The sequence below is a fragment of the Periplaneta americana genome, chromosome 12 (genome assembly GCF_040183065.1).
Source record: "Periplaneta americana isolate PAMFEO1 chromosome 12, P.americana_PAMFEO1_priV1, whole genome shotgun sequence".
Classification (NCBI taxonomy): Eukaryota; Metazoa; Arthropoda; class Insecta; order Blattodea; family Blattidae; genus Periplaneta; species Periplaneta americana.
In genome coordinates, this window is record NC_091128.1 from 82,948,968 (window position 1) to 82,970,707 (window position 21,740).

Here is a 21,740-nt window from a genome sequence, read left to right on the forward strand (position 1 = left end):
TCCTTAAAAACACGTTTTCGAACAGATGTAGATTTTGAGAAAGAAGCAATCTAATTTTAAGCAGGTGACCTGTCACTGATAGATGCTTGTATACTGTTGTAGGGGAGTTGGATGGAAGGGAGGGGGTGAAGCAAAGACAGTTTACTGCGCTGCCCCTGCAACATTATTATTGCGAGTGTTTACAATTACAATTTGTCAATGTCTGCCCTAATGTGCGTCACAACTAGCAAGCTCTTCTATAGTACAGAATTGTCTTCATAAAAATTTTTCATAAATAATGCATTTGCTAAGAATTCTCTGTAATGACATTAATCTAAATGGAAACTAATTTGGTTTTATTTTTAGAACAGTGGAATAAGCCTATCAAAAGGAAGTAAATGTAATGCAAAATAAAAACGAATTATTACTCTCAAAGATATCATAAAATGTCGTATGTAATCCATGATCCTGATTATTCTAGCAAATTATTAGACAATTGTGATAGTTCTGTAATTGACCAGGTTTGTAATATGTCTAGTAGAATAAAACTTGCTGCTTTGGAAGTAGAATAAAATTTTGTTGCTGCTTCAGAAATAGTTATACTGTGCTCGTTATTTGTACAAGTGTGCGATTAAGTACACTGAACACTTGTTTTTCTTTGGTTAATGTGCAGTACATTTATCTCGGTTCGTTTTTGGAATACATGATCGATGAGGGATGGAAGTTTTAAGTGGGTACATGTGTCAGACTCTGGTATGTTATTAGGATAATCTCATATCCGACATTTTGAGCCGAAAGTGCTGATGATTGAGGACATTAATATAAAGACCGACAGTCCTTGGATTATGGAACTTCCACACAATACTTGGTGTATTAGTTTTGAATTGCATTCTCATTTCATAACATTAACTCAATTTCATTGATGTGCAAACCATCTGTGGGACAGATCTTAATATTTTGGTTTCCTTACCCATTTTCATCTCACTGGTATTTTTAACTACATTTTTTCATAGAAGTTTTGGGGGTGTCAGTTTTGTATCAACATTTTTCCCTCGTCATCCAGATGTTTCGATAAAATGTATATCCTACTAGAAAACTTGAATACCGGTACTTCAATTGGTAAATAACAGTTACGAAAATGTCAACTACGTACACAGTCTTATTTGGCATCTTATTACAGTAAATTCTATTTTTTTTTACACCTGGAAAAAAGTTCTGAAGAATCAAAGTTTGCGAGGTTCTTCATTTATATTTTACCAGAAAATTTGTGCTTACTCTCTCTCAATATATTTCTTGTAGTAATGTGAAATTGAGGGGTTGGCTGGTAGAAGGGCGTGATTAAAAATTCATTGTTTTGAAATAAACAAGAAAAATTACGTAAAAGCACCAATTCTCACATAAAATAACAAATATTTATGTATTGTAAGAAGAAATCACCAAGGGATTAGCAGAAAAAAGGTAGCAAAATCATCACATAAATATTGATATAAAAAAATTTCAAATTGTGCCCTTATTCCATGGAATAGAATATTTTGTAAATAAAGAAATAGGTTTCCTTGTACAAAAGTTAGCACATGTTTATTAAATATCAGACATACAATTTTAATTTTCATTCATATTAATGATCTCCTTATTCATCACTCTCGTCTGCATATTCAGAATTATTACATGTACCAATTTGTTTGACGTGTCTAAATATGTTTATACACCACTCTTGTTCACTTCTAAATATTTGAGTAAATCCTTTACGTCTTTCTGTTTTGGCTCTTTGATACTCGCCATGGTTAGTGCTGTAATGTTTTGTGGCTGCACATTGTCCCAAACATTGTTATTTATCCACAAGGTAAAGCAATGACATGATATGTTATTGTAAGTCTCTGAAGCAGTGATGGTACCAACCTACTTATAAGTTAGAACACAGTATTTCTGTACTGAAAACCTCAAACTGTTTGCTTTTGGATTTGTAAATGTGAACTCTTTTAAATAAGAACACCATTCTTTTATCATATTTGACCCACCTCTTACAGCAAATGGAGTGGGCTTTTTTTCTACAACTTTGCAAAATATTAAGTACCGATGAACTGTGTGTATTTCCTCTTATCTTTGAGATGTGATTCATATTATCCAAAATTTCGATCCACTGACAATAGGAATGTCCACAGATGGGATATATGTGGTTAGTCTGAATTTGATATTTACAAGAAAACCATGAACAAAATTTAACAAGAGTACTGTTCTTAATTTTGAGAACATCTGAAAAGAGGACTAACTTCTGAAAGTTTTTATTTTCCATATATATATATATATATATATATATATATATATATTAAATTCATGTAGAAAGGAGGCAACTGTGTTATGCCCCTTTTGTGAAACATGCTCCATAAACCAATACAAAGCACTATTTGAGTCAGCATGGCAGTGGATATTGAAGCCATAAACCCATAGCAAGCATTTGTAGAATTGATTAGTAACTGACAGTTTAGGATGAGGTAAATTTTGAGCATAGTAAAGTTCAAGAACTAACACTCTTCTAACAATGTATTCTTCAGTGTTTTGTAATCCTCGTATTTCTTTTGATGAAAGAAACTGGCTTTACATCAGTCATTGAGGTACTTTCCAACTTAATTTTGCTTTGTGCGCACAAGTGACGTGTCTGTTCTTGAGTGACAAATAGAATACATGCTCCTTTCTCCGATAAACGTGTGGTAGGTGGAATATTTGATAGAAAGGGCAGATTTTTTCTGTTCAAAATAGTATTGTTAAAATGACTGAAAAAGTACTCTTAACAGTTAAATTAGGATTATCAAAGTATTTTCTCTGAGACCCTGTATAGTGGGATGTAATGCTTTGTATTAGATGTAAATATTTCAAAGCCATATCATAGACTGAGTCGTGTATCTTGTGTGGCCTATTGAAATGCTTGCCTCTCATATCAACCATTTCTATTGTTCATTTTTTTAGTTGGAGCTGTTTTTAGTCTATCTTCAGATATTTGAAACGTTTTTATTACAAATGACTTACATACAGATTGTATCCCACTGTCAGTCTTTATAGTGTACCCCCAGGCAACAGTTACGGTTCCTTGTTGATCCTGTTGACACTGCTTTTGAATGTTTTTTTTCTCTCTCTCTCAAGGTATCCCATCAGAAGTGTCTTGTTGCTCCCTATTGCCTATGCCCCAAAGTTCAGCGTGGAAATCTTCCTGCTCCTGGGCTGCAACATTTTTGTGGCATTTGGAACTTCGTCCCATGAATCTAAAACTAAATATCATTAACTACACGTAATAACATTGTCAAAAAACTACCCATTATGTATTCAAGATCTGATTATACTCCATGCCACTTCAATAGGGTTCGCTTTCATGTTCATTGTCCTAACCTCAAACTTTTATACCAAATTAACACTTAACTCATGGAATGGTACATGCCCTAAAAGAAACTTTAGGCCTATTAATGTTAGTGACAAATAATTTTAATTTTGTACTTACATTTTGCCAGAACTGCTAATGTAGTTTTTTACCGCTATTTTGGCGTGTTCTATTTGTTTTCTAAGTTTCGAGAATGTTCCCCCCCCCCCCCCCCCCGTCCTTTATTTTTATCTTTAACACTTCATAAATGATAATCAGAAGATTCATCACCATTTGTAGGCGTATATTCACTTCCATCTGACGAAAAATCAGTTTTGCTTATTCTGCATTTACAGCCATTCTGTTGTTTCATGCAATATATAATTTATTTCAAGAAATAGTCTGCCCAGGCATCCTGGGTTGCCAAAAACACAGAATAACACACATATAAGAATAGTAATGATTACAGTAAGATAGATGAGCCAAATTTAAATGTGAACTAGGAGCTTAAGGTGATCTAAGATGGAAGCAGCGAGTTTATGAAAGACTGACACAATTCAATTATTAATAAGCCTCTCAAACAACATCTTTTGGTTTTAGTGTAATAGGGAGGTATGATAGAAGGTCGCCCATAGAATTTATAGAACGTTTTTACGGAAAAACAACGTAATTCAAATTACGCCCTTATTCCAGCCAACTCCTCAATTTTGAGAAGATGTTATGCTGAACAAAAGAAATGCAGCTGAAAGTTACTATATATTTATTGTCTTAATCGTCCTTCATTCGAAATTTGCGTCTTATAGCAGAGAAGTTGTCAGAGGGCCTAATGCAGAGAGTCAGTTGCGGCTCTTCTGAACACATGTGGTTTTCTTGTGAATCATCACATTCTTCTTATGGAAATAGATTAGAAAGGGGGAAATAGACTTCGAGCATGTTCGGTACGAATTGCTATCTAGTGTAATACTTTGCTCAAGTGTATTTAGTAATATATATTAGTATACATACAGATCATTAAACATGTTGCCTGTAGAGTAGGGAATTATTGTATTAAAGCATTGTGTGGTTTCATCCATAATATAAATATATCCTTATACTAGCCGTACCCGTGCGCTCCGCTGCACCCGTTAGAAATAAATATAAAGTAATTACATAATTAAAATAGGACATTTGATCGAGGGAACATTCGTGTTTGATAGAAGGATAAATCGTTTAATATGTTACTTAATTTAAATTGTATTTAAAATATTAAAATGCGATCATTTTGATCCAGAGATCACTCATTGGTGCAATGAAAATTCCTTTAACATGTTTCTTAATTGTTATTACCAATTATTTTTGGAAAAGCGAAAATTAACAGAAAAATTTTGGCTACAGATTTATTATGTTTATATTATATTATATGAAAAAGTGTGTTGATAACGGATGTACTCGGATTAGAAAGTTTTTAATTTGTTGTGGGAGCTCTTGAATCTCAGGAGGAACAACTTTTACAACAGCGCAACATAATCTGCTTGGCTCATTACCCAATTTTTTTGCATTGCATTTATTGCATATGTATTTTATGTATTTTAACACGATTCAATTGAGCGTAGTTAAAATTTGAATTATAAAATAATGGATTGCTAAGCTAACGTACTATTACTGCATACTAAATCAATACAATCTCGTTGTTCGTTAATTCTCTGAGATAAAAATGAATATGTTCATAAACATTATTATAAGAAATACAGGAAATGAATATACAGAATAACCTATCAAGTTTTCTGTGCATAAGAAGCTATTTTAATCTTACCTGTCCTCAATTCACTCACACGTTACTGTAATAACATTATAGCATTATGTCTATCCAGAAAAACTACACTTTCCAATGATTAAATAATAATTAATTATACAAATCGGTTAATTTAGCTTCAGATATTACCATACAAACACAGAAACATTGTCTGTAGGCTATGTTTAATAGCTTTCGATTGTTGTGTCCAAGGCCCCTTATAGACGAAGTCATTTGTTTTTTATTTCAATACACCGCCTTAGATGGCAGTTATTTTAATTTTAAAACTCATTTATCTCATTAAATATCAGTCCTATCAAAGTTTTTCAAAGAATAAAACTTATCAGAAATCATTTTTAAAGAAACTTTTGTTATGTAACATATTTCACAAAAATCAATAATAAGCGAGATATTTCGATTTATTTAATTCAGGCCCCCTTATAACCCCCGTTTAAATAACGTATTTTGAATGCCATATAGCCTATAATCTAAGTTACAACGAACTTAATTTATATTCCAATTTTCATCGAAATCGGTTCGGCCATTATCGCGTGAAAATGTAACAAACATACAGACAGACAGACATACAAACAAAAATTTCAAAAAAGCGATTTTCGGTTTCAGGGTGGTTAATTATATATGTTAGGACCAATTATTTTTGGAAAATAGAAAATTACCAGAAAAATTTCTGCTACAGATTTATTATTAGTATAGGTTCTCAGGAGAGATTTTTTCAGTCCACACAAGTAGCATAAGTTCTTTCTTGCCCTATCATTTACAGAAAAAGAATCATGGTGTACGCCAAAACAGTCAAGCCATCTGTAGCTTGAACAATTCTATTTTAAAATCTAGAGCATTTTCCTTCAGTATCAGTGGACACTTGTACTTTTTTCCTCCCCAACCACTGACAATAAATTGGAACCATTCAAGAACCTATGTGCTTGCATCACTATATTAGTGCCTTTGTTTACTCTTGATTTCACAACTTTTATTCTTTCCCATCTTTTGAAGTAGCATTCACTTGTTTCTTTTCACATATGAACATTTCTGCTTATTGCACTGTGATACTCGAGACTTTAATTTACTACAGTACTGCCACCACCATCAGCATACTCCTAAATTAGAATTCTCTTCACTTTGGAGGCTATACTGCAGCTGAGAAATACAGTATTTTACTCGCGTATTTCCCACCTCCTTCTCAAAATTTGGAGGCAGAAATCGAATAGGGGAAAATTACATGATGACCACAAAAATCTAGTCACAATATCAAATAATTAATATACTAATCAAGTAAATATTTAAGAATAAATAGCTACAAATATAAAATTTCAGTAGTTAATAGGCAATTTTGTGACTTTTTTATCGCTGCATATCAGTTCCAATGCTGGTGGCCTGATCTTCACTAATCTTAGACCTAGTGTTACACTTCGCAAGTAAAATATTTGTATAAAAATGCATTTGTTAATTACTTGACAATAAACGCACTTGTATTTCTGCACTTCACTTCACTACTTTCAACAGAAACAAATCCAGGTCGTCTTCCGTGTCAGAGTAATTACAGAAGGGATGGATAATGTTCAGTATTCGATATTTTGAATTTTGATGAAACAATACCAGTGTTCAATTTTTTTTAATTTAAGGGGTGGAAATTATGCGAGGAAAGCAAAATTCTGAAAAACATGTCCTAAAAATCTCTAGGGATATAATTGTGACTAAGGTTCTTGCTTCTTAGCTTCCAATGTATGAATGGAAGGTGCAGGATAGATGGAAGTATACCAAGTTAGAAAGGGAGCTTATATACAGGCACGGCCATTAGTCACGTTATCCCTGTAATATTTTACAATCAACTGCGGGTTGCTGTGGCAGAAGCATTCAGGAATATAACAGAAGATTTTCTTTGCAAAACCACTCGTCGAACATGGCATCATATTCAGTTATAACAGCGCACACATGAATCTTCTGTATAAATAAGGAATGCGTTGTTAATTGTGAAATAAATTAGTGGGGGAGGGAGGTAACGTGACTTATGGCCCTACTTGTAGTTTATGTATATTAATGGAGATAGGAATGTTAACCTGTAGATACATTTCCTACAAAGTGAAATCTCGACAGTAATGTAAGCACACATTTCGATGTAGAACAGGAAAGGCTAGTTCAGTTGATGCGGCTTTTCCCAAACATGGTGTCGATTTCTTTCACGTATATTTTTATTGAAGCCAGTTCCCTAATGGGTGCACTATGTCCCTAAATACCCTCCCTTGCACTGCATTGGTTTGTAAGTCTGTAATATAAGGCAGGGATAAAACTGATTAAAGAAAGAGTGAACTATAATATTCCTCAATTTTAATATGCATAAGTGGCATATTTTCAGCTCCAGACTTGTGTTCAATTTCATTTTTCCATATTGCTTTTACTGTGAACAGTAACATTGTCAGTGTTCTAGTCCTCCAGTGTGGTGGATAGCTCTATGGAGGGCATCAGTGCCACACGTAACTATTACGACCATATTAATCATTGATATCACTTGCTCTGCTTCCAACTCTAGCCAGCCATTAGTTGGGAGAAGGAACAGAATTTGCGTGTGCATGCGTATCTGTACATTGCTTTTCTGCGACCACTGCCTGTTCTGAGAAGTGGTTCCTTGGTAGGTGCAATCAGAACTGGTTTTACTATAAATGGAGACTAGTTTTATCCAAGAAGTTGTCAAATTCGAAGATTTTTTATGATAAGGTTGATCATATGAAACATAAATTTTTGCTGCTCCCAAATTTATATCAAACTTTCTATGTTGAGAAATGAATATGTTGTTACCAATGTAATTGCTACGTCGGGAAGAAATAGATGTTTCTTAAATTATTGAACATTGAGCATAACGCATAAAGAAAAAATTGAGATTATCCGAATAAGTTTTTTTTTTTTAAGAAATTTAATCGATAAGTTAACATTCTGTACTACAAAAGCACCCTGCATAGAATGTTATCATCGTTGCCTTGATGGAAGCAGTATATCATATAAGAAAAGTTTCAGACTTATTTTGCATGTTACAGGGAGTGGAATTCTCATGTTGAAGGTCTTTGGCATATTTGCGAACTTGAGAAATTACAAATTCAATTTTGTAGGGACAATTTTACATAAAAACTTAGTATATGTGAACGTGAATTATACAATAATTGAATTTTCAACTATAGGTATTTTCAATTAAATTTTTGAGATTCTTCCGTGTAGCTTTCTGGGAATTTGTGATTTTCTGTTGTGTTATGGTGAAAGTTGATTTCGTCCTTAATTTGACATCTCCCTTGAGTGGTGCTGGCAAAAGGTAAGTGACTGGGAATATTCATGTGGTTGGTAATAGCTTTGTGTGGGATTTTCTCCTTTTTTTGTGTGTGTTTTGCACATGCACATGTAGCACTGGCCTCTGAATTGGTGTGGATTTGTGTTTTTTATACAATGACATTTGGCGTATTAAGTTGTGTAGGCACAGAGATTTTTTTAGATAATAACATAGCACTTATGTGTCAACATATTCTGAGAACTGAGGTAGTGGCGAAACATTGGCCGAAATTCGTGAATAAAAATACCTTTACGTTATTGTATTTCGAATTTGGTGTGACTCATGCGGTTAAATTAATTCGTTTGAATTGTTGAATGTTTCTCGTAGCAAAAAATGTAAATTATATCATTGTAAGCTGCTTCACATTCTCTCCCACAGATGATTCCTGACTAAGATTGATTCCGGGGCTAACAAGCATTGTAAATAATCTCTTGTAACGTGACTTCTTAACTGCAAGACATAAAGGTGGTACGATGTAAATTGAGCAGTTTCTGGCATCTAATATTTGATTTGTGGGTGTACAGTGAACATTGAGGAGCACTACTTGATATAAAATGATTTGAGTTTTCAGTTCATTATGCACTTAAGTGTTGCGTATAAGATATTAAATAAAACAATGGTAATGCGTTCTATTTACTGTTCGTATGTATTAAATGTTATTCACACAAATAAGCCTTTAGATCTTGGATTTTTTTAATTGTATGTGAATTTGAAACGTTATTGAAGCTAGTAAGCTTGTTGTAATGGCGTATTCAAGAGTAAATTTTATGTAATTGAAAGAAATTAAGTTCCGTTTATTATCAAGGAATAGTTTTATACGAAAGAAGACAATTTATATGCTATAGTTTCAGAACATGATTATAAAATGTACCAGTTGACATAGTTGAAATTGCGATTTACTCTGTATATTGGAAATTGTTCATGATTAACTGCATCATTGTTGGTCAGTGGTTTATTACAGGGCCTATGTTAATTATGTAAATAAAACTGCGTTTCAGATAATTATTAGAATGTGTGTAAATTTTGCGTTATTAATAAAGTTCTACTTTGGTATATTTCAAAACTTAAGCTGCTGCCATACATCATGTATATGGCAGTAGACTCCATTTGGAAGTTCGAAATGGCATTTGTATGCAGTCCTTGAATAGAGCAAACATTATGAATGAAATTTTATTTCGAGAAAGAACTGGCTAAGAACTGAGAAAATGCGTGTTATGTTACACAAATCTGCTAAACCTACTTAATTCCCAGACAGTGACTGTGTCTTCTTTATTACTGAATCACCAGACCATCTTGATACTCTAATGCTACACACCTCTATCTAGAAACTAGTTTGGACATCTAAGACCCAAAGTGGTGGACGTGTAAAGAGCTGAGGGGGGGGGGGGTTTGAGATGATTTGCAAAATACAGCAAAAATGCCTTATTAACATACATTTATTGTGCATTTATGAAACTACATTGAACATAAAAATCAAATCTTTCAGCAGTTATAAATTAAAAAAATAATTGTGATGAGTGTCTTCTTTCAGAATGTAGCCTCTCAAATCTGGACTAAGTATTTGATACACACACAGTGATATCATTTCAAGTTCGAGATATCTTGCTTTTGTTTTGATAGTAATCTTAGACGAAAAACTTAATTTCCATGAATCAAATGTTATAAAAAATTTAAGAGCTTTGTTTGCAAAGTCAAGGTATTCTTTTGATGTCAAACTGGTCACTGCTCTGCGAAAAAAGGTCTAGTTTCAACATTCTGTCAGTAAGTTTTACCTTCGTACTTTTATATATATATATAATTTCGGTCTGTTAAACACAACGGATTCAGTATTTGTGATTGTCGTAATTGTTTTGAATTTCTTCCAGAAAATACTCAAGCTGTTTAAAATCATAAATTATACTTCAGGTGGTATCCACAGGTTTTGAGTAAAATAATATAGTTTACGATTTTACAGGAATTTGCATTTTTGGAATGAAATCAAGAGCTGGTACAATAATGGGGGTGGGGGGACCGCAGACTGAAGTCTCGTCCAGAAGTGGGTTGCGCTTTCAAAAAGTTTGGGAAGCAATGATAAAAAATATTGTAGTCGGTGAGTCTTTGTGGAACTAGTGTAAACAACTTTCCATATAGCCACATGAAAGTAGGTTTCCCACAATTATATTGGCTACTCCATTATTAAAAATTCATGATGGGATGATTCGGGTCAAAAACAATGAACATTTCTCAATCATTTGACGGATTTCGTTCTTATTCGGTAATGTCAGTTTGTCATTAGTCATTACTAATAAAAATATTACGTTACTTAATGAGGTGTATTATTTGTGAAAACTATTTTTATGAAATGTTCTCATATTCTATAGCATCATTGATGAGCTTTACTTTGTAAATAGGAACTTCAATTTCTAGTCCACTTTTTTATTATATTGCTTGTTCCACGTGTTTTCATACCATTAGTTGACTAAACTTTTTCACTTCAATAATGAAATTCACAACTACAGTATTTCTACACGAGAAGAGACCTAATCTTATGGTTGTCTTATCCACTACTCATTTTACAGCAGTTACGAAAATATCTCGTTGTACTTGTCCCATCTTGTGTGATAGTGAAAATTCTCAGAAATAGCTCGTTTTTGCAGGCAAAAGAGTTGGCAGAACAAAATATGGTTATGGTGTTATTTTGTTGTAGAATTGTAACTGCCTTCTTGCATTTTGTTAATATCTCTGTAACTTAACATTCAGAGTGAGTTTTAAAAAATGCGGAGTATTGCAGTTACTATTTAAGAAAATATTATGGGCTACATACCTGTTGAATGTAACAGTCAGGATATGTTTATGTTATGAACATTTTGCTAGGATTGTTTTATGGAGAAGTAAAAGTGTTTTCATATGGAGCCATGATATTTGAAATAGAGTATGTTCATCCTTAATGTATTTGGGAATGATGCCTATTATAAAGGTAAACAATTTATTTACACTGCAGATTAAACGATATCCTTTGGATTGCTGTTCAGTATGTAATTGGATATAACATTTTGTCTGTGGCATTCAATATTTGTTGAGTGATCTAAATAGTAAAGACTGGTTGCTAGCTATGTTTGTTAATATATATATATATATCTCCTGAACCACATGGATACTAATTCTTGAACCTTCATTTTGTAGACAATTTTATTCGTTTCCCTCTCTTATGTGTAAACTAATTTGAAAAACCACTCATAGGTATCATCATCACATTGTATGGAACTTATTGAAGTGAAGCATGTTACAATATTAACTGATTCTGTGGTTTAACAAAATGACACCATAATCCAAAATATTTCTGTGAATGGAAGATACTCAGAACAAAGAAGTGTTACTGGGCTGAGATGGAAGATATTTTGTAAATGCTCTTGTGTTAGACGGAAATTGATACATTTGAAGCACCCATTTCTAAAATCTGTGTTTCGACTGCTTTTGGCAGCACATACAGATTCTGTCATACCTATTTATCTTTTCCAATACTGTATAAAGTTTAACATCGAAACATTGGGAACAAAATACAGATGAGAATCCGGAAGGTAATCTCTGCATTTGGATATTTGAAAACAATTATTGTATGATTATTACCAGGATACTTTCAGGTATATTCTAACCATACCATTCTGGAGTTGAAATCGCCATTTTTTGATAGAATGTTTAAATTGCATTGTGATCATTGCTGGAATTCGACATTTTACTATATTTTTTTATGGTTTGGTAATTCTGGGGTAACTCCTGTTTCCTTGATCTTCAACAACATACAAGCAACTGAATATTTTAAAGAATTTTTAGTTGTTTTTACTGCGATTTTTTTTAATGTTGACAGATTGGTAAGTAGTTTGAAAAATACTGAGGTATCTATTATGCAAGGAAAATTCACCTATAATGAGATCAGTGCTGATGCTAGTTACAGGAGTGATGACGTGGTGAGACAGGCGACTGGAATAGGGAAACATTTCAGCATGATGTGTCATGTGTAGTAGTATTTCATCATTGTTCACATTTCTGTGGTTCAGTGCAAGAACTCTGTAATCCTCTAGAAAATAATGTTATTGAATATAAACCTTGTATTTACCATTCCTGTTGTGACTTGGATGAGCCTAAGTATTCCATATGAGACATGGAAGTTGGGCACTGTTCAGAGACTGTCCCACCTCGGAATAGCTTGGGAATCATTGTGTGCATGTGTTTACTGGTGTGTGTTTAACATAGATTCGAAGCCTGGTCTTTGTATAACGAGAAGAAAAAACTATATCGCTGAGCAATAAAGGCTTTGTAGAAAATACATCATTTTGTGACATACAGGTATGGCACTGCTACGACTTGATTTCATCCTTGGACCTCGATGTTTAGTATTTTCGCATGTGAATCTTGGTTAACTTGAATGACACTTGGTCAAATTCATGCTACAGGAGAGCAATCATTTTCCATGTCAAAGAGTATACAATGCTTAAAATTTTCTTCAACTTTGGTTTTCTGAAACCAACCTAATAGAAGGATAACATGGTTCTTGCACTTTTCATGTGTACAAGTACGAATTTATACATCCTCGTATTTAAGTAATGTTATGCCCATGGGCCCGAAAAAAATTGTGCCATCACCAACTAACTTATGCATTTAGCAGTGAACTGTAAAAAAGTGGTGTATAACAACAATTTAGCATTATTGTCTAAAGCAGGCTGCGTGCGAAGTAGGAAAATATCGAACATTTTTTTTCAACTCTTTTCTTTCTCTCTCAGCTTTGTCAGCCCGGGCCCATGTGGCCCATACTTAAATATGGGCTAGCCTGTATACAAATACTGCAGTATGTACATTAGAGTAGGTCTGTCGGAGAGTAAGTATTTCACTGCAAACACAGTATTCTCCAATCTTTCCTATTTTCTGCCTTCATTATTTCCGCATATGATTCATATATCGTAATGTCTTATCATCTGATATCCTCTGCCTCGAACTCTTCTCTTCACCATTTATTTCTTCAGTAAGCAGTTTCTTCTCAGCCAGTGACCTAACCTATTTTTTTTTCTTCATCTTAATCAGTTTCAGCATCATTCTTCTCCCACTTTCCAACACAGCTTCATTTCTTATTCTTCCATTCTTCTCTATATCCACATTTCAAATGATTCTATTCACTTCACTTCGTCGTAATATCCATGCATTCTGCACTGTTAAAATGCCACACTCCACACAAAGCACTTCACTAGTCTCTTCCTTCACCATTGCTATGCTCTTGACTTCCTGGCAGCAGTTCGTGTTACTGCTTATAGTACATTCCAAGTATTTGAAGCTGTCCGCTTGCTCTACTGTCTCATACAGTATTTGTACATTTACCTTTATTTTTCTTCTGGAAACCATGGTCTTCATCTTGTTTGCATTTATCTTGTTCCCATACTGCTCACAGCTATCATTTATTTCCCGTAACATATTCCTTAGTATCGCCTCCTCTTCTGCTAACAATGCCATATCATTAACAATTCTTTTTATTCTTCCTCCTACCATCGCCCCTCTGATCTAAAGACAGTTCTTCTCTAAATCCTCGAAGTAGATGTTGAACAGGGTAGGTGATAAGGGCATATTTGTACTCCTCTACCTATTTCACTTCAGACATGTGTTAAAAAGTTGCATTACTGCCTGGTGAACCTGCATACATATTATGTTTTGGCAGAGTTAACACAAAAAATAAGCTCTTAATTATTATGGTTTACAGTATAATTAAAATTTATTCTTGAGTATTATTTTCCTTTTCTTACATTTGGAGAAATTGCACTTCGGAAAGATTAATTTATATCACTGAGGTTTTGTGTGCCAACTTTTCTGTATATAATGCAACATTTTATGTTTTTAAATTTCGCAAAAAAAAATTTTCAGCTCGCTCTAATGTACAGTCAACATTACATCTCATTGAAACAAATATTCAGGACTTGATAATTGTAGTTAGTACTATTTGATACTAATATGTAAATAAATGAAAATATAATATATGTAACTAATATATAAATAACACGAATCGTGCAAGTGAAGTGGGTAGGCATTGGACACACAAATACACACTTATTATATTATTATTTCTGGTAAACATTCTTGAAGAAAAAGCAGTTCAGTACCTCACTTGGTCGAAGACACAATAAGACTGAGAAGTGTGAATGGCAATTTGCAATGCCACTTGGTTAGTGTTGCTAAGTTTTTAGATATTTCCCAAAAACAACACACCAAAAGGTTTGCAGACCAAATATTGCATCAAGTAACCTCAGTGGATGATTTCTAGTGTAGTGATTTGCTTTGATCTTGCAATATTCAGGGAGTCTGTTACTGTAATACAGTATGTTTCTTCATCTTACCACAAGTGAAAAAAAGAAAATTGCATGCCAATATTTATACGTCAAATGTTAAACGATTTTCGTCCACACCTGTGGAGTAACGGCTAGAGCGTCCGGCCGCGAAACCAGGTGGCCTGGGTTCGATTCCCTGTTGGGGCAAGTTACCTGGTTGAGGTTTTTTCTGGGGTTTTACCTCAACCCAATATGAGCAAATGCTGGGTAACTTTAGGTGCTGGACCCCGGACTCATTTCACCGGCATTACCACCTTCATCTCAATCAGATGCTAAATAACCTAAGATGTTGATAAAGTGTCGTAAAATAACCCACTAAAATAAAAATAAACGATTTTCAACAACATTTTAAGACATGTTTGCAATGTGACAACTGTTGTTCAATACTTGGTGGTGTCTAGTTGTAATTCCTGCAATCAGACCAGAATATTAATTTTAGTTGAATTGAGTAACTTTAAAATAAAAATGAGGGATCGCTGCAGTGGTTAGAAAATTATATTAAAGATTTATCCCCAGGCCTGCAAATGTTACAGTATTATTCTCTGTGTGCTTCAAATGTGTGTTGGAAATAATATACAGTATGAAGCAAATAGTACTAACAGTGGCTTTAAGTACACAACTTGTAGCTCTTTAATTTGTGGTTATTTTATCCTACGATTGAAAGTATTTTTGCATTTATGAAACATAATGTGCTCTGTCTTTAGTGGTGTGAGTTAAAAAGTGAACCGCGGTACAAGTAAAAAAGTAATAGATGTACAAGTTTCAAACTTACCAGTGTTCGTGACGTATATAAATGTTGCTGTATGTTGTCGGGAATTGCATTACAAATGCATTGATTATACTCTGTGATTTTCAAGCTTCCCAGTTTTGAACATCATTATTTCATCTGCTGGCATGTAGTTATGATAATTTTTATCTTACTATAAGCTGTGCTATCACAATTGAGTACTTCTATAAAATTTAGTACCACTGTTTCTTTCTATATTATGCCTAGTAAATGCTGTGCAGAAGTTTCTCGGTTCATTGAGCCTAGAATCCCAAATTTAAATATTTGTAGTTTTTAGTTTTGCGATATACATATAAATATATTGTGTATTTATTTCTGAGTGACTGATTTAAAACCATGGAAAATATTTTTTCTGAGTGATGTGGATTATACTGCCTCATGCTTGGGATGAAACTAATGAGATTGTATTTTAAAAATCTGCTTCCCTAAACTATCTTTGACTGGTTCTAAAGCCACAAACTTTAATTGTAAATCTAGATATTTGCATATTTTATAAATCAATCTTCAAACAGACAGTTGCTAATAATCCAATTACACGAGGTAGGTAGGAAGTAAATGGTTGGTTTTCATAAGTTTTGCGTAGGATTTTTTTTTTCTTTTTTGTATTACATTTTAATGTAAACGTGTTGTATGTTCCACCATCTCTATGAATGGTGATCATACAGAAATGAAGAGTGATAATAAAAGAGCAGATGCAGGAAGATTCTCTATTTTTAGTTACCAAAGGATTTTATCCTTTGATTAAATCGTACTGAGTTATTATTTTAGATCTAAGCCTCTTGAATTGTTACCTCCACCGGCCTCGACAAGGACTGCAAGCCCCAAGTTGTAACAGGAGTCTCGACACCGCCACATCGATGCAAGGAACATATTATATCACAAAAATTAAGTAAGCTGTGACTGCCACCCGATCAAGAATGGGGACATTAAACAAGAAGAAAATGTTCGTATAATGGTTGAAAAGTCAGGTAAAATAACTTATTCTTTGCTGCGGGGATGCCATGGAAGGGAGCATTAAAATGTAATGTTTGTGGGTCTTGATATAAGTATTTTTTTAAATTGAATTGTTAAACTGATTAGAGCGAATGATCTCTCTGGCGCACCCGTACAGATTATAATTGCCTAGTTCTGAGATTAAAGTTAATGTATTATTTAAGTTATGCAACCCCTAAATAGGATTGGCATTTACCATATCGTGAAGATCAATCACGCCGATGTACCAGCTGACAAGACTTGCGATGCTGAAAAAATAATTATAATTGAAATATTGGACTATAATGGTTCAGTAAAATTCGGCTAATGGGGTGCATTTTTTATTAAAGCGAAAACATTCAATTCGTAATGCGCTGTTCGGCCCACTTTATACGAAAAATAAAATTGTATTTGTAGATTATAATTTCAATGTTCGAATGTGTATTTATTCAGTGTTAGTAAGTGCACTTTGTTTCTTTTCAGAATGAGCTCTTCATTTTGGTGAAACCCAGTTTTATGGTCTATATGATGAACACAATTATCTAGGTGAGTATTGCAGGATGTCTGTTGTCGCATAGAGTAAAGCAGAGTTATATTGCAGTAGGTACTTCATTTTTCATTTATTTTTGCTTTACAGAGATAGGATGATTATTTCATTTGACGTTTTGTCCACCTCATCTCTAATTATTAGATTTGACCTGATTTTAAATGCATCATGATCTCCAGGAATTCCTTATAATGTTTAGAAAATGTTCAGTCCAATTTTTGGGTGTATCTTAACCAGTTATGGAATATGATAAAGTCATGCAGTGCTTATTTTCTTGCTGCTGTGTGTCTTTTTATTTTCATAAAATCTATTATGGTTAGATTTATTGCTAGGTTTCTTTAAGCGATTAAAAATTAATTGCTATAACTCTTCAAAGGAGGAAGGTGGGTGAAATTTTGTTTGTATTTCGAGAAAAAAAAAATAATTTTCGTCCCTCCCCCTCAATGGCGGATCCTTAATTTTTCATCATTCACCCATATGAATTATGTAGACCAATTTACTTAGTCACTGTCCAGGGTGCGCCATAGAAGGCTGGTCCGTTCTACACCCTCAATGAGATGAGATGATGGTTTGTTCGGATGCCGCAGGGAAACCGGAGCTCCCGGACAAAACTCCTGTGTTACCTGGACTGCAGGGTTACCCAAAACAAGTTATAGCTAAATTGGGGCTATGCCTAGGATTGAACTTGGGTTCACAGGATTATAAGTCCAGTGCTATAGTCACTACACCACCTTGGTGGCTAAAAATAATAATCTTATGTATCCCACCAATTAACCCTTCTGGTATAGCAAACCATTAGGCGTTCATTATATATTGCTTTCAAGTCTCATACGAAGCTCGGATTTTGCTTCTAAAATCCATGCTTCAGTACCATCCCCAAGAAAAGAGATCTTTGGGTTCAGATTGACTCACTGTGACCTAACACACCTTGTACTTGTTTGGATTTGGACGGGGTTTTTTAAAGTAAATATTTTCAGAATTAAAAAGTAAAAATTGCTGTCAAAAGACAAAGTTATTTGAGTGTATTAAATTGGGGACTTAATAGTGACGAGAGATCAATGTATACAAAAAGTTAGCTTAAAAAAGGGTAAAAAATTGAAAATCAAAGTTCAGGAATATACTGCAGTGTGTCATTTTGTTACATGGTCATGGGTGTGTATATATTCTATCTTGTGTATGTGCGTAGATATACATTGTTTCAGTGCTGTTTTTTTCTCATGTTGGCATCTGTTACACCTCTGCCACCAGTGCTCACAATTACACTACCTGTTTTTTGCCTGATTTCAATTACTTGTTTGGTTTGTGTAATAAGTACAATTTGTTTGGGTGATTAGTAAAATCCATTTTAGTGTAACATACACGCCTAAAGTAAATACGAGAGGATATAGGGGAAAAAATAGGCTTTTTCTTACAGAGATTGTTATTAGTTACCTATCTGAAGACAGGTTTGAACTTCACAAGTGACACCAATAAGGCATCACTCATGAGGTAACTAAGCCAGGAGATAATGGGATAGGGTGGCCAGTTCTTCCCCTTCCTTAAAATTCCATATCATAACAAGACTGAAAAATACGAGAAAATGTTAATGAAACTTGTTAGGTGTAGGTAGGTACAGCTTAACACCTCCAAAAAATCTATTTAAAAATTGAAATATGACTTAGGTGTAGGTAGAGCTTAACACCTCCAAAAAAATTTTTTTATATAAAATATGCGCCAAATATTAAAGTTTATTTTGGTAAAAGAGTTCTTTCAATATCTTTATTAGTTTCGAAGTTACAAATGTTAATGCAAGGGGCTGCACATGATACTACATTACAATTATATAGCTTTAATGCTCATTTCCCATTTGTAAAGCCTTATAAGTGATAATTGTGAATCTATTGAACAGAATTTGATATTTGTGTGTGTTTACATGAACATTGTCTACAAAAAAATCAGCAGAAGTAAGCTCTCTCTGTCGGATACTTAGTCTACAAAAAATATTTTTGAATTAAAATACCTTCAAAACTTGTTACGCAAGTCAAGTTAAAAATATAACTTGCTTAGGAATCTGATTGTGAGTCTTGTAGAGCTATATTTTACCTTTAAAATGAAAATAGTACTACATGTAAATGTTGAAAATTGATAGCAAAACTCTGGATCCTGACAAAGCGAGTAGCTGTAATTTTGAATATTTAAATTATGCATTTAAATTCGTGTCAAATAAAAAAAATATTTCAATATATTGAATATGCTTTTCTGCGTTAATTTGCAATTGATTATCAGCTGTGTACACTGAGAAAAAATATTTAATATACAGTAGAACCTCAATTATCCATTACAGTGGATAGGAAGGGGTTGACTGTTAACCGGAAATGATGAATAATCTCTTACTTGGACAATACTATAGTTTACTTTACAACAGTGTTTTTTTTAATTATGAACTAATCCTGAGCCATTTAAATGAAAGATATGCTATTGTCTGCATTTAGTTTTTTATTGATGTCAATTTTTAGTTTTTTAGTTGGTGAAGAATTTCCGGGTAATGGTATTCTGCTACAGGTTATGCAACAACAAATCAGCTGATTCCAAGGCTAATGATTACCTAGTACACAAAAAGTAGTCAATCTACTGGATGTTAAGGAATTAAAGAAAATAAATAGAAAATTTATATATTGGGAACTACTTTTAGATAATACCACCAAATTTATGATTAACTACAATAGTAGGCAGACTTTGGAAGTACTTGTCACGTCCAATAAAACTGAAGTAATTTTGCCACGCTTTCTAAACTAATTACATTATTGATTGCATTAATGTTTGTGAATAACGAAATATTGATATGACATAGACCCTACATACTACAAGACAGTGAACCCATTATTGGATGGATAGTGAAGGAACACATCTTTCATCTATGACATAAAGAGCCAAATATAATTCACACTCTTGCCAACTGTGACTGGCTGTTGTGTAATGAACAGATCCTGTTTAATTAAAATAGAGAATATATTTAATTACATTATTTTCGTAAATTACGAACTTTTACATCCGAAATTTCTTTTTGTAACATGAAAAGTACGGTAATCGTAACATATTATAGCTTTGCGAACTGTTAATACAGTATATAGAATATTGATAGTACTTTATATATCAATTCAGCACAATATCTAATTGCGGTTCTTAATATATTTTGTCATAAACCAGACTATACAGTATGCACGTGATAATTTGTGAGTTTTATGTACTCTTCGCTTATTAGAAAACAACAGGAAACAGGTGGTTAATATGCTAAATGGATAACTGGGCAATGGGAAATCGAGGTTCTACTTTGGAAATTCTTCAGTGCTCAGAGCTGTACCTAACCCTTTAAGTGGCGGAAGTTTTACAAAACATTTGACGATAGAATTAATAAAGGGTATAGTAAGATCATAGAAGAATAAATTATAAAGGGTATGGTAAGATGATAGAATAAAGGGTACGGTATAAGAAGACCCCACAGTGAAATACTGAAAGTAATTAATCCTGAAAAATTATTTACAATAGTCAGAACATGCTAAAAGAAAAGAACCAGAAAAGATACCATAGCTAGTTTCAGAAATTAAACAGCACAAGACTCTTAGGAATGATGAGACCACATAGAGTATAACAGGTCAGAGAAGTAAAGAAAATATATATATACATATTGAACTTTTTAAAGGGTCATTTTTATCTTTGTACTGTTTCAGGATCTTACAATGAAAAGAGGACAGCAGTCCTGTTCTGACAGTACTGGCCTGTGATAGAGGTACCAGAAGCACGTTTACAGTGAGTGTGATACAAGTGTTCTCTGGTATTCCTGCAGAAACGTTTATTCAGATTTTTCTGAAAAATATAAACAAATTTATCATATTTAATTGCAAATAATTTCCAAATTGTATTGGAGAAATATGTAATCTCGATATAAGAGAAATTGATATTTGGGTACTCCTATCATAGAAAACAGAGCAGTGGCCGATATATTATTGGCTTTAAGTAATAGCTACATCCGATTTTTTTTGTTTGCTCCAGCAGTATTTCAGCTTCCTTTGTTCAGCCAACTAATGTTTAGCATTGAATAATTCTTTTATGTTTAAGCTTTGAAATATTTCGTTAGTAAATTGAATATATTATATGACTAGTCTTGGACTTCCGTACATTAAATACAAATATTTACAAGAAAAATAGAAAGTTTTTTGGTCTTAGGCAAAATTTGCAGAAACTTCGCAGTTTATTTAAGTAAGTTTTAATAATTCTCATGTTGATTGCCTTTTCTAACATGAACTAATGCCAAACATGACAGTATAGTCTGCATATTAAAAGAACTTTATTTTGTATCAATAATCGTCTTTGTAATATGTAAGATTGTTTTCGTATGTACTACATTGAGACAATTCCAAGCACATGTTCTTACAAAGCACTGTTTAACCCTCTTCGTAGAATTCCAATTCTTGGTCAGTAAAATGCTTTTGTCACAGTGAATGAAAATCAGCTGTGAATTTCTGTTAAAGACGGTATCTATTTAAGGTATTTTACAGTGTTGTTAAATGTCACTGTAGACGAGTTGCTTATTAAAAATGTGCCATTATTTTTATAATGTATCACATTTTTAATACAAATAAAAAACAAACTTCATGCCAGTAGCCGTAACAGAGGTATCACA

The 21,740-nt window shown here is 33.3% G+C and overlaps 1 protein-coding gene across 6 annotated transcripts in view; it reads left to right on the top strand.

The window, feature by feature from the left end:
• Positions 1 to 21,740, top strand: part of LOC138710620 (probable splicing factor, arginine/serine-rich 6) — a 75,473-nt gene that overhangs the window by 46,445 nt on the left and 7,288 nt on the right. The window contains exons 7-9 of one of the 6 annotated variants that reach the window (XR_011335281.1): positions 8,809 to 16,529; positions 17,017 to 17,079; positions 20,788 to 20,866. The exons of 1 other annotated variant lie outside the window; for it this stretch is intronic. Coding sequence is in view for 1 of the 5 variants with exons in the window: in XM_069841639.1 (XP_069697740.1) it covers positions 17,017 to 17,038 (22 nt within the window). In the remaining 4 variants the exon portion in view is untranslated. The remainder of the gene's footprint in view (positions 1 to 8,808; positions 16,530 to 17,016; positions 17,080 to 20,787; positions 20,867 to 21,740) is intronic. 4 more of the 6 variants (XR_011335282.1, XR_011335279.1, XR_011335280.1 and 1 more) reach the window with 4 other exon arrangements.